At 40.1% G+C, this 14,698-nt stretch overlaps 1 protein-coding gene across 5 annotated transcripts in view; it reads right to left on the reverse strand.

Annotated features, from left to right (window-relative positions):
* The window catches only part of LOC306795443 (myosin phosphatase Rho interacting protein), a 55,892-nt gene that overhangs the window by 40,257 nt on the left and 937 nt on the right, over positions 1-14,698 (reverse strand). For 4 of the 5 annotated variants that reach the window (XM_079293961.1, XM_079293960.1, XM_079293957.1 and 1 more), the window contains exons 2-3: positions 8,258-8,335; positions 4,954-5,019 (exon numbers count right to left, since the gene is read on the reverse strand). In XM_079293961.1, the coding sequence (XP_079150087.1) occupies positions 4,954-5,019; positions 8,258-8,335 (144 nt within the window). The remainder of the gene's footprint in view (positions 1-4,953; positions 5,020-8,257; positions 8,336-14,698) is intronic. The other variant, XM_079293959.1, reaches the window with a different exon arrangement.

The raw sequence follows: 14,698 nt of genomic DNA on the forward strand, positions 1-14,698 counted from the left end.
TCGCCCTGCACTCACATGATTAACTTCTTCTCCATATATTTACCAAAGACTGATATTCACGGAAGAAAGAAAATAAATTAGCTTGCTCTTATTGGTTGTTCCTTGCCATAACATGCACTGCAGCATTCCAAAAGTCTAACTATTTTTTTATCTCGTCATACCCTAATAAATAGATGCTTGGGAACCATGACAGTGTCACTCTCTCTTTTGAGTGTGCATTCCACGTGTCTACACTGACAACAATGGATTTGAGGGTGCAAAAAACGCAAAACATAAGAACAGCCCCCAAGTCCAGCTGATCGTGGTCCTAACAGTATAAAAGTAACGTGTTGCTTAGAAACTGCCCACTGCTACAGGCACCAAAACAAAGGAAATGGGTTAGAGTGGCGCCAAGGCTACCATCCACGCAAAAATGAATAGTCATGGTTTGATTTCTACATACCGGTAAGTGGGCCAATTCCATATCCTCCGATTGTGTCTACCTTCCATGGGGCACACTACTTTTAAGTTTTCAATGGGATATTATTAAAATCAATAATTTTCTTACAAACTCCTCTTGAGATTTCAGGCACTCTGGCTGACATGGCACAATAGGCCATAAAACAAACTAAGATATACAATTTAGCCAATCAGCGCCCTCAAATAGATTCAGCGTGGGGCCAGAACGATTTGGCCCCCCTAGCTACGCGTTCTCGTCAGGAGAAGTCGCTACAGGCTAGCGCCAGCGCGAGCACTACTCCAAGACCCGTTTGAGAGGAGAACTTTGGCGGAGATTCTGCAGACCAAAGAGCTGATATCAGATCAGTCTGACCTCAAACAGACAGCAGACTAGCGGGAAAGGGAAGCAGTACATGCAAAGCTTCTGTACTAGCTGTACACCAGACAGGTTTGGCTAGCTGGATGACGTCATGCTAATAACTTATTTAGCTTTTTAAAAACAACGGGGACAGATCCAGCACGGACAGTTACGGGAGTGAGGTATGAGGTGGTAAGGAAACATGAGAACACCAGGACACACATGGAGAACTCTGTCAAGCTACATATTATGCAACGTGAACATCTTTTCTTCTACATAGTAATGTAATTGAGATGTTAAATTAACAGTGAAAACTCATAGCTTAATTTACCATCAGTATTCATAATTACTTCTCCTGATCTTTACCTCCTATATCAAGGTCCATAGGGACATCTCAATAAATAAACATGTTATATTATATAAGTGTTATTTACAGATTTTTTTCGTGTTGGAATGAATGTTAAATATTTAACTGCCAAGTAATAATGCGTGTTTGATACTTACATTTTTTTGCATTAAATCATACTGGGATGTTTGCTGAAATTGATAGGATGGCCCTACCTAGAACATTTTCCACCAGCCGCCACTGAGTCCACTGGAGACAGAAAAGTAAAATGTTTTATACTAAAAAGGGATGTCTATAAAGTTATTCCCACATGCTAAAATCTTTGTTGTTTTTTTATTGCAGGCCATGCCCAATAAAAAACTTTCCAGAAAGAAAATGAGAGCCAGCTTTAGAATTAAGTGGAATTCACCCACCCCATAAATGACAAATCCTCAAGGAGGTTTTTACAGGCCAAGCCAAAGGCAAGTCCCCCACTGGAGATATCTCTTTTATATTGTACCTCGACTCAGCCCCCGCCATCCTAACTCTTGACAGACAGGAACTGCCAGTCCAACTTCTTCTAATACTGCCACAATCGAAATACTCAACTAAATCAACAATAGCGGAATCAAAACAGAGAATACAGTTGGTTACTGTGACTGTGTTAGTGAAAGAAATACTTATTATCTAAAATAAAATGTGGATTTGTTTTAATTAATGAAAAAAAATATTTTATTTCCTGATCATTTGAATTGTGTGGCTTTATGAAAAAAACACTACAAATGACTAACAAAGTAAAAGTATAACAATTTGAATATTTGATGGTTTACTTGGTTTCAGAGTCATTAAAAAGATTTTGGGGCAAAAAATAAAAAATAAGTCTGGATCCTTGTAGACCAGCTGCTATAGTCAAACAACAAAGGGATCTGTACCTGCCAATATGGATCATCAATGATCAATTAGTATCGGTGGCAAAAAAAAATGATCAGGGATCTCCCAACTGTTATATTTGCTCCCTTTTCTATTTTGTGCTGATCCGATCCGTGACTCTGATCTGTGATACGATCCAAATCGTGAGCTTTATGATCCGTTGCACCACTAATGCTAAACTATTGCTGTAACTGTTCAACTATCTGATTATCTGCATCAGCAGTATCAGCAGTGTGGAATGTCTGTGTCTGGGGCATATCTGATGTTTTCTCTGTGGTTTTTAGGGTCTGCAGCTCCTTTTCTCCTGCTCTCTGTCATCCTGGGTCTGCGAGCTCACTGCAGTTCACCTAATAAGGGCATTGGAGGAGGAATGCTGCTTTAGATGGGAGAGCATCTTTCCCTTCACTCGTGGTGAAAATAGTTAGGCTTTAAGAGGCCACTGCTTCAGAGAGTCTGTGAAAAATAGCAGACAACGTCATCGGTCCCTGGTTCTTGTTCTTCCAAGAGGATTCAGATGTCTGAAGCATCAGTTTGGGATAAGTGTTTGATGCAAACACGCATACACACCCTGATCCTATAATGACTAAACACACCGAAACAGCTAAAAGACATGCATCCGTATCATCCTGCCAAAATAAGAATTGCAGAAAAACATTATTACTGGATGTTCAAAATAAGTAATGAAACCATGATTCAAGATGGTCATCAATAATCTTGGATCAAACAGACATTTTAAAATGCTGACCGTAAAGAACAAAAAAACCTAGATTGTTGTTTGCTGATATTTTTCTGTTCCTGTGTGTCAAATACCAATGAACAGGAAGTCGCCATTGGTGTTGTAAACTTGGGTGAAGATATATGTATTGATTCCATGATTCACTTGTCCCTTATCCTTATATATTTCCACTTCAGGAATTTATGGAGATCGAGTAAAATGAGAGGGGACTGTCATCTGCCATTCGTCAACCTCATGCTTACTGTGAGCCTAGCCTGAGGATGAGGACATGTGATCTTTGTAAGCCATTTTGTGATGGAAGTGATGTAATGACATCAATAAATAAAAAGGGAAAAATTCTGGCATATTTCTTGTAACATATTGAACATGGTACAAGATGGCGGCGCGTGTAGACGCAGCCACCCCTCTCTGTCCCGACCATGTGGTGTTATGTTGGACTGGAGAGAGACGTCTTTTCAACTCCTCTGTATGTTCGGTATATAGTGTGGAATTGACAATAAAGCTAACTTTGGACTTTGATGGTAGACCGCTGTGGACCACAATTAAATTCAAGAGAATTGTTTTACTTTTAGTCGGCACAAAACATGAAGGAAATTTGTCTCGAGGGTCCTGGGACAGAGGATGTCGTATGTGTACAGATTGTAAAGCCCGCTCAGGCAAATTTGTAATATGCGATTTTAGGCTGTACAAAATAAATGTAATTGAAATTGACCTTAAGCTCTCCTGGCTGTGAACCTGAACCCTGCTGAAGTGTCTTGATGTGGGGACAAAAATAACACCAGGTTTTTCTGCTCATGTTGTATGGCTCCCTTGTTATGGGAGGTCTGTTGATGAACAGCAATCAATGTGATCAAATGAAGTGGGTGTGGTTCCTGTAAATCTCTCCACTGTGAAAAAGCCACATGAGAGGAATGGGTTAATGAATGGAAACCTTAAACCTGGCCTCAAACAAATCCAATCTGTCCTGGCTTGAGCCATTGAGTAAACAATTATGAGCTTGATGAGATCAAGAGCATTTACTGTAAGTGTTCCTATCAGCTCAGAGGTTTTGGAGAGTTCCTATCCTCACGGTCCAGAGCACAAAGCAGCCATTTCCCTGTCCCACTTTTTCTGCTTTGTGGAGCACATGAAAAGACCAAAAAACAATGAGGCGGACGGTTTTGGAATCACTGTTACAATGGGAGGAAAACAACTTCACACTAGCCTGGGTGTTACTGAAAACACATTACACAGTGGAAACACGCTCAAATGCAAAGCAAAGTTTCCTCCCATTGTCATCACAAAGAGATTCCCATTACAGTCATTTAGCAGACGATTTTATCTAAAACTGATTGAAGGACGGCCCTACTCTCCGCTTAGGCACAGTCGCCCACCAAATATGACTTGGGCTGGCTTATACACGAAGCCCTCACTGTCCTACTCACTTACAGGGACACACCTCTCTTATGTTAAAGACATGGTAATAAAACCTGTATCTCATTTGGAGGAATGTAAACGTACTGCGTTTCATCCGCCACAAAGTTCCCATGCTGGGTAAGAGTCCAGGCCTGAAGGCATCTATAAGCCCATATAGAGTCATGGTCACAGCGCCACCTACAGACCACAGGAAGTCAGCCTTATCCGACAGTGGTCATCCAATTTACATGAACTGTACATGGTGTGGTATCTACATGATATATACAGCACAAAGGAATATCATTAGTGTGTTCTCTAGCACCACATGGTGGACTACAGGAAATAAACTAGAAACGTGTTAGTTGCAGCTCGACGCACTCCATGCTAGAAATAATGTCCAAGTCGTTTGTGTAGTATCTGATGCTCACGGAAATGCAGAGTTGCATCACCCGGTGCTCTGACGTGTGCAGTTAATCATTGCTGGCAGCTTTAATTGCGTTTATTACTATAGAATTCTGTTCTCAGTCCTCTAAGGGGCATTGTAACTGAACTCACCATATATCACAGCATAAAAACACCCATCCACTCTGACAGCCCAAAACTAGACCCAACTTGACCCTCATGTTACATTGAACATTAATTAGTGGCTCTAGCTGTTTTATACATCATATAGAATTTCCCCATGCCTTGGGTTCAGTTTCCCAATGTGGAATTATGGAAATATGGAAGGAGAGGAGGAAGTCTGATCAGTAGATAAGATGCATCACTTACCGATTCGTCTAGGGCAAAGCGCAGACAGCCATGTTCGTACAGCACAAAGAATCTCCTCTGCCATTTCTGTCAGGAGAAATACATGCTATGGGGATAGCCTGATATGTACCACAGTAGGTGGTTTTATAAGTCAAAAAAGCACAGACGCATTGCTCTTTTTTCAACAAACAATTAAGCATAAGTGTTAAACCTCACTTTCATTATTTCAGAAGGGGCTGTAGGGACAGTGACTAGAGCTTCAGCCTTGTACAAGCAATCCTACTTTAGTACATTTCTGTTAATTAAGTTGAGGTGTCAGCTAGGGATGCACCAATCCAACTTTTTCAGTCCCGATAGCAATTTATGTGAGATGCAACATCAGGCTTGACTTAAAACATGGCTTTCCTGACATAAAACATGTAAGAAATAAATACATTGATAAATGTTTACTGAATTGTTATCAATAACAGGAATTAAAATACCAGTATATATATTTGTATATGAGTCATTGACAAATAAGGCTTCTAAAAAGGTAATTTTTAAAATTTTCTTCAAAATGGATGTAATGCATATTTGTGTCTGGAACAATGTGGTGAAACAAGTCTAAGTTGTGAACCAACTTTTCATAGTGTTTTAAATCGTTTTTTAAAGTATTTTTTTAACTTCACATGCTAACAAATATCAGGTGGCGCAACCACATATTTATAAAAAATATTTATATATATTCCTAATATTTATTCAAACTGAAATTTTTGTATCCCCTAGAGTGTCTACTGTGTCTAACACAGGGGTCTCAAACTCCCGGCCCACCACGTCATTTTATGTGGCCCGCGAATCTGCCAAAATTTTCTTTTTAAAAAAAACTGTAAATTAATAAACAAATTTTTTTTTAAAGTCTTGATAATAAAAATATCCACATAGTCGAAATTATGAGATAGAAAGTCGAAGTTATGAGATTGAAAGTCGAAGTTATGAGATTGAAAGTCGAAGTTATGAGATTGAAAGTCGAAGTTATGAGATTGAAAGTCGAAGTTATGAGATTGAAAATCGAAGTTATGAGATTGAAAGTCAAAATGAGGCGATTGAAAGTCAAAATGAGGCGATTGAAAGTCAAAATGAGGCGATTGAAAGTCAAAATGAGGCGATTGAAAGTCAAAATGAGGCGATTGAAAGTCAAAATGAGGCGATTGAAAGTCAAAATGAGGCGATTGGAAGTCAAAATGAGGCGATTGGAAGTCAAAATGAGGCGATTGAAAGTCAAAATGAGGCGATTGAAAGTCACAATTATGAAATAGAAAGTCAAAATTATGAGATACTTAAACAGTCATAGAAGCATATTTGGCTGGTTACTGTACATTTGAAATGGAAATGTATTGTGAGGACATTGAAGACTACTTTAAACGTGGCTTTAAAACAACTGTGCAAACGCACCCTTGAAAGGATTTTAAGCGTTGAACAAAGTTATTGTAATAACTTGTTTGATATTTTGTCTTTGCTATTTTCTTTAATAGTTTGATCTTTGATAGAGTAATGTGAGTTTTTTAACCCCAAATTAAAAGGATTTAAGTTACAATAACAGAAATGAGCTTAAATATAGTTTTGCATTTATATAACTGCATGTACAATATTTCTACACTTGAATAAACAATAATCAAATGCAGAGAGTTATTTAACAATATGTTACGAATAGTTACATTTACAACCGGCCCTTTGTGGGCGACCATGATGCGGCCCGGCGTGAAAATGAGTTTGAGACCCCTGGTCTCTCTCACACACACACACACACGCACACACACACACCTTTTGATTTTACATTTAAACTTAATAATACAAATGAATACATTCAATACAACAGTTCTTCACATCATATTAAGCAAAAAAAACTTATTAAAACTTAAACCTATTATTTATTGCTTTAAATTAATATTTTACCTGGTCGCACCACCATGACATTTATCAGTTGTGCCACCTGACATTATTAGTAATCACAGGAAAAATGCAGATAATTTGCATTTTTATTTCAAATACAACAACATTTTTTTAGGCAACAGTCTCTTTTTAAGTAACAGAAGTAAATATTTCATAGTAATCATGTTTAGCACATAACTGGAATAGGCAAAATCACAGTCGCTTCCGCTTGGGGTGTTGCAGCTTCTACCTCATTGTAGCAGCGTTTTGCATACACTCGACACATGACTTGTCTGCTCTCTGTGTCGTGCTGGTTTTGCTTTACTTGACAGTGGCATCCTTAATAGTTAAACAATATTCATTAATATCATGAAAATAGTTTGAAAGTGTATAATATCGTGAACTTAACACTGTTAAACTTTAGAATTTTTTAAAATATAATATTAGACCTTTAAATATAATATAGCGTAACATTATTTGCAGTTGTGCCACCTGCCTTACTGGTTGCGCCACCTGACATTTGCAACTTGTTTCAAATCAAACAGGCATCTACTAGGACACTAGCATTAGCTTTTGTTCTTGCTAACAACTTCATACATATACATTTTAAATAGAATAAAGACATTTATGATAAAATAAAAAGTTTCTAGTTTTACATTGGTTGTACTGCCCTGACATGGAAAGTGAACCACTCTACCTATAAGTTGAAAGTAGCTGTTTTTATCAATATTCAAAAGAGATATTAAATTATTTTCACTCTGCTATAAAGGTCAGTTGAGGTCCTCTTGATGATGCAATATCCTGTTTACTGTTTTGCACCTTCATTTCATAATAAAAGTCCCATCTTTACAGTTGTGCCACCCTGATATTTGAGAACATTCAAATTGCTGGACAAGTTTTTTAATTATCGCAACAGCTTGGTATTTGTAAAAATTTGGTTTATTTTAATCGTTACAACATTAAAAGCATGCCATAGTATTTTATATTTAATTTATTATTTAAATACCCTTTTTAATAGTTTCCTTAGACTGTTCATCTGCTAGGACAGGTGCACCACCTGACATTTTCAGGGTTTGCGATGCCAAAACATAAAATAATATATATTTCATTGTACTGAAAGTGTATCAAAACTGGACAGGTTTTATAGAATGAAATTATATATGTCATCAATTGATTCAATTGTTTAAAAAAGGAAATAGTGGACTCTAACACAAAAATATGCATGTCATGTCATTGACCCATATATAACTGAATTGAATAGATCTGCCCCATTGTCACCGATAGCAGATTCAGCTATTTGAGTCAGTATCGGCCCGACAGTGATATTAGTATTGGTGCATCCCTATCAGCATGTGTGTACATCGTTTGTACACCCATTTAGTGAACAAACACACAGGCCTATGATGCATGCTCTTACCCGGGATCTTTGCATAGGATTGTCAAAGTCAGTTCCCTCAGGGGCCAAGCACAGCCATCCACCATATATAGGTTTAGCCTGTAAAAGAGAGACGGGTAATCATTAAAACTGCAGTGTGAGAGCTGAAAGGGGGGAGGGAGGAAAGCAGGGGGCAGAGAGAGCTTTTACTTTCATTTAACCTTTATTTAACCAGGAAAATCCAATTGAGATTTAGAATCCTATTTACAAATGTATCCTGGCCAAGATGGCAGTGGAAAGGTTTCACAGAAGCATCACATTAACACAGACAACAGACTTAAAAAACAAAATTTAAAATCACACAAAAGACATGCCAGACTTAAAATTAAATTTAAAAAAATGTAATAAATGCATTCGTCACAGAATTACCATTCAGGCTACATCCACACATAAGAAAATGATCTTCGTCTACACCAGGGGTCGGCAACCTTTTCTATGCAAAGAGCCGTTTTGCCCTATTTTCCACCAAATAAACTTTGTCTGGAGCCGCAAAAGCTATTTGATATCACAGCTAATAAAGTGTTATATATATATATAGTTATATTATATATACAAAAACTATAGTTTGTTGTATTTATGAAAATATAGAACAAGAATAAAGACAATTCTTGACATTTTTTTGCAATTTTACCTGATATAACAATATCAAGCTCTTATGAAGAGGAAAGTTTGCTGCAGCAGCTGAGAAATCGCTCTTTTTCGCTCATCTCCAGCATGACACTTCAGCACATGCTGTGTGCTTGTTCTGGAAGCATACAGGTAAGTCAGCATCGTTGGCAGTGAAAGCAAATGAAGACGTCCACACAGAGTTACTCTATTTTCCTCCGTGACTTTTCTTTTTTTGGATTTATCCATTGATAGTTTACAGAGGGCGGGGGTCTGAACATCATGATTAGCCACCTGCAGGGAAAAGCGCTTGACAGGGGTAGAGGATTTAACTGCCTGTGGGGAATAATTAACATAAGATTCTGTTCATTCTTGGTTATAAATTATATTCTCTCTGATCACATTTCTCTTTTTGGAGAACATCATGTGAGATATCTTCTTCAATTAGCGCAATTCTCCTGCTCTTCTCTCTTTTTCCTCGTCTCAGCCCCGTGTGTCACGGTATGTGTGTAAACCTCGCTCGAATCAGGAAACTTGTCAGAATACCCATATTTGATTGGCTGAGCTGCATCACATGATGTGATTTGCAATGGTCGGTGTGTTTCCTGCACCGCCGAACAAGTGCCGTAACGGCTGAATAAGAGATGCCGGTTAAAGTTTAAACTCTGTGCCCAATATGTATAATTCCGAATTATCTATCGGTTTTTAGTTCCTCGGTCCGGATCCGGTGTGCCAGTTGGGGACCTCAGGGAGCCACAACAGAGAGGCTAAAGAGCCGCAGGTTGCCGACCCCTGGTCTACACGGTACGGCTGGGCGGTATACCGGTTTTAATTTCCCGTACAATATGAATTTTTCATATACAGTCATACCACAGCTGAAACAACTTCTGTCGCTCAACAGGCAGCAAAATATATTGTTCACCACTAGAAGCGCTACGGTCGGAGCTAGTAGTCTTGACTGTATTGAGAGGGAACCCTAGTCATGGTTACAACAATTAACAACCCACAACGAATGCTCTTTAACAGGGCAAAACACCACGACACAACAGTTTGGGACACAAACAATTTGTAACATTAATAACTGTACATTTATAAAATTTCACCGCCGAACTGCATGCTGGGTACAGCTCGCTAACAACAGTCTGCTAACAGCTGAGAGGCTCTGTCGCTCCAGTAACGTTACATTAAAGAACAGAAAAGAGCGATGCAGGATGAACAAAGACTGAACAACTAAATGTATTTTGGTCACACACATATGCAACAGTGAATACCGTGTAATATGTGTGGTATTTGTTATAAATGTACGTTGGTACATAGAGGTTGATAAGAAGCTGTACTTGGAGGGGCTTAGGACCCAGGGGAATGTAGGTGAAGGAAACGGGAAGAGACGGAAGACACGCCACACAAACAGCTGTACGAATGATGATCCTTTTCGAGGGGCTAGCTCCTCGCCTTCTGCTCCTGATATTTGATTTAGCTTTCACACGACACCCGTGACCGTCTGCTCTCTGTTCTGTTGTCTGTCTCTCTTCTTCTACTAATACCGGAGTCTGCAGGGTGCGCGCATGACACCTCCCATCTCGTTCGCCCCCTGGTGGTTGGCTGACTGTTAGTCGAGGAAGCGCTTTATTTGATATGTAGCAGAGCACGCATTTTAAACGTCAATATCGCTGACGATCATGCTCATTTAATCGTGGCAGCCAAAATTGTGATCGCGATTAAAATTTGTATAATTGTGCAGCCCTACCGTTTAGGCACCGGTATCGTTTTAAAAGTATAGTTTTAGCACCGGTTTCGGAAAAAACCCGAACGATACCCATCCCTAGTGCTGCCGTGAGCCGCCCCAAAGCACTCACAGGCGGTCACTCTCACAGTAGTGCGCAGCAGTCCCAGCTGCACTCAGAGAAGAGAGGAGACACACTCTCGGCATATTCATGTATCTGCACTCTGCAGTTAGTGTTTTTTTAGTGTTGAGCTTAATTTTTACACGAAACATAATAACCGTAGCTGTGGCGTCATAATGAGGTGTTTCAGCTGCAGGACAGTCATGAAGGCCCAGGTATAAAATGCACTGCCCACCACTGGTGTATATATGTATATATGTATATATATATATATATATATATATGTATATATATATATATATATATATATATATATATACATACATCTATCACACTTCCGTCTATCCTGGGAGAGGGAGCCCTCCTCTGTTGCTCTCCCTGAGGTTTCTTTCTTTTGTTTCCCCATTACAGAGTTTTTTTTGGGAAGTTTATCCTTTTGTGATGAGAGGGTCCTGGGACAGAGGATGTTATATACTGTACAGATTATAAAGCTCTCTGAAGCAAATTTGTGATTTTGGGCTATATTATACAATACAACAGAACAGGACTAAATTGAAGTGAACTGATAAGAGACCAGAAATAAACACGCCTGGCTGTTAGCCTGAGAGCAGGCTAGCTGCACAGAATTAATCTCCACGATAACTTATGTTCCACTACTTTCATGAAACCGAATCACGGCTCAATTAAGTCAGGATAACTACAAAATCCGGGCTTAATCCGCTGTCTAGGTTTGGAAATAGGCCTCAGAGAGAGGACCCATGTGAATGTCATTCCATTATCACAACAGTAATCCTCAATACAAAAGGCCCTTACAGAAACACTGCATTAGGCATCGGCAGAGTCATGGATATGAGCTATAGGTTGGCATTAAGTGATGATGGGGTCTGTCTTTGAGTGACGAAAACAACTGAGAATGTACTACTGGGTTGGAATGTACATGTTAAAACTATAGGCATTGTTAAGGTTGACTCCACTGTGTATCCTTATAACCTCACATGGTGGGATGTGAAGCAGCAGCCGCTGGGAAACTACTCTGATTTCACAACCCACACTTCCTTTCTCTCCTTGTGTCTCCCATTCACACTCCTTCAGTTCAATGACATCCCTGCTTGGATTTCTCAGTCTCTCCCACGTACAAGTAAATGTAAGCCTGCCTGTATCTTTCGTCACTGCCTTGCCTCCCACCACCTCTCCCAGATAGCGCTAGCACTTTTCTTAAAACAATTTGCAGGGAAATAAAAACTACTTTTCAAGCACATTTGCTGAAATAGAATAATGCCCCCCACCCTCGACCTCCCTTTTTTCTGACAGTGTTGAACAAAGACCGTTTATAGAAGATACTGTCCTTCAGACATTTACCTCTTCGCTTTGCATGGGCCATCTGTTTCAAAAAATGCATTCTCAAGCTTCAGCTCCCATTTAGTTCTGAATAACTTGCATTTATTCTAGGGCTCGAATTCACCGAGCCAAATCACCTATTCATGGTGGTTTAACAACATTACAAAGTTTTACTGGAGCTTTCTTTTCACTGAGTGATTAAGTTTATCGCCTCTGAGTTTTAGCCCCTAAGTTTCTATACACTGGGAACATGCTGCAAAGCCTAACCCTTACCGTGAGCCTGTTGAACAAGGCTCAGAATTCTAACACTGTTTATGTGGCGTTACACAATACAGCTTTAGGCCAGTATAGCCCTAGCTGGCTCCAGGACGTCCAGACAGAATACTTGCAAAACCTGCTTGTGCAACTGAGCTGCCCGCTTACCGTTTGGATGGCGGACAAACTGGAGACAGTTTCAAAAGCATACAGGCGACTGCCACACAACTGATTGCATATCAATCTCAAAAGCCAGTCAGTAAGCCTCTCTGGTTCCGGGTGTCATCGCACGGGCTGTGGAAGAGCGTGTGGGCCAGGTCGCAGGGAGATTAGAGGAAGTGATGTAACCGTAAACTGTCTGTCCTGACACAGGAGTCTCACATATGAAGGGTTAACCCTGAAATAAACTCAGTGCAGCATGCAACACAAACTTTTGAAAAAGAAAGCAAGTGTGCACCCACACACTCGGAGGAAAAGATAATGCTGACGTTGCCGTTTGACTCTTGTGCAGTGTTCAAGGGCCCATCTGGGCCTCATTTCTGGGATCAATTACAGGATACAACAGAGACTAAAGTAATGATTTGAGGGAGAGAAACAGGGACTCGGAAAACATGCAATAGGATATCCACAGCTAAATGGAGCTACTCTTCATATGTTCATTTACTCCACACATCTTTGTTCTTCCACATAGTGATCACTAGTCTGCCAGGGGTGCACACTAAAAACAAACTGCTGTAGATAAACTACAGCAGAGGCTAACATAATCAATCACAGAGACTAAACTTGCAGGCAAAGGAAGCCATTGAAGTTAGAAGGAATCCACAGAAATTAACTTTCACCGCTCTTGGTCAGTCAAGTGAAAGCCAGGCATACGCAAGTGAAGACACCATAGATGTGAATGAGTACCTAACTTCCTCTACATCAGGCATGGGCAAACTACGGCCCGTTGGGCCTTTTAATCCAGCCCCTCAGATGTTGGTAGAAAATTGCCCAAACTATAATAAAGACTAGGGCTAGGGCTGGCTACCGTTTTTTTATTTCCGGTATGACATGAATTCTTCACACACCATTATACCGGTTCACCGCCGAACTGCATGCTGGGTACAGCTTGCTCGCGAGCCTGCTAGCACAACAGTCTGCTAACAGCTGGGCGAGGCTCCGTCGCTCCAGTAACGTTACATTAAAGAACAGAACAGAGCGATGCAGGATGAACAAAGACAGACCGGAGATGCACCGATAGAGTTTGACACATATGCAACGCTGATTACCGTAATATGCGTGGTATTTGTTATAAATGTACGTTGGTGCAAAGAGGGTGATAACAAGATGTACTGGGAGGGGCTTAGGACCCAGGGGAATGTAGGTGAATGAAACAGGAAGAAACGCCACACAAACAGCTGTTCACCGCTCGTCACGATCCTGCAGACCAGTGATTCTCAACTGGTGGTTCGTCGCGGACACGTTTTCAGTGGGTTGCGGGCCTTTGCTTTATGCAGCGGAGTTATTCACGCTCCTTTCCAGCATTTACGGAACTTGTTCAGCTGTGCAGGAAAAACACCGCCCAATGCGTTGTAAATCACGTCACGTGATGCAGTTTAACCAATAAAATAAGGATATTCTGATACGTTTCCTGACGCCAGTGAGATGTACCCACACCATGACACAGGGAGGAGAGACGAGGAAAGACTTTGCAGAGCTCTGATAATGTTAGATGTGACAGTCAAATATTTGTATGATCCCTTCAAAGAATCAAACTGCTAAAAATATGCATTCATGCAATAAAAAAATACCGTGTAAGATCCCAGTTAACTGATGAACACCTCAGATCTGTTCTGAGAATTGCCACAACCAAACTGACACCAAACGTTGACGCACTGGTTAAAAAGGCTGACCAACAACACTGTTCCCACTGGAATTAAATGCAAGTTACTTTTTAGGTCATCGCTTTTACTTGTAATTTATATTAGTTCACACAAACACTCCATTCATCTGCTACTGGCCCGGCCAGTCTGTCAAATTTTAAAACTCAATGTGGCCCCCGAGCCAAAAAGTTTGCCCACCCCTGCTCTAACTTTACATCATAGCTACAATGGCCCATCAAGTACTTACAGATTGACACTATCACATACAGATATGTAACGCACACTCTGCTGGTCATCACAACCCAATTTAGATATAACTCAAAAGCAGGGCTGTTGTTAACTATTTCAATTAAACATAGCATACATTTAAGAAAGCTACAAGGCGGTAGCGGTCAGTCGACTCTTTACTTTCCAACGTTTGGCAGCAACAACAGTTCTTGACTGTAGTATGCAGGCATTTAAGGGACTTTAAATTATTGAAGACACCGGAGAATATAAATGTTATTAATGTGAATATT

This window comes from Melanostigma gelatinosum, assembly GCF_949748355.1.
Source record: "Melanostigma gelatinosum genome assembly, chromosome: 21".
Taxonomy (NCBI): domain Eukaryota; kingdom Metazoa; phylum Chordata; class Actinopteri; order Perciformes; family Zoarcidae; genus Melanostigma; species Melanostigma gelatinosum.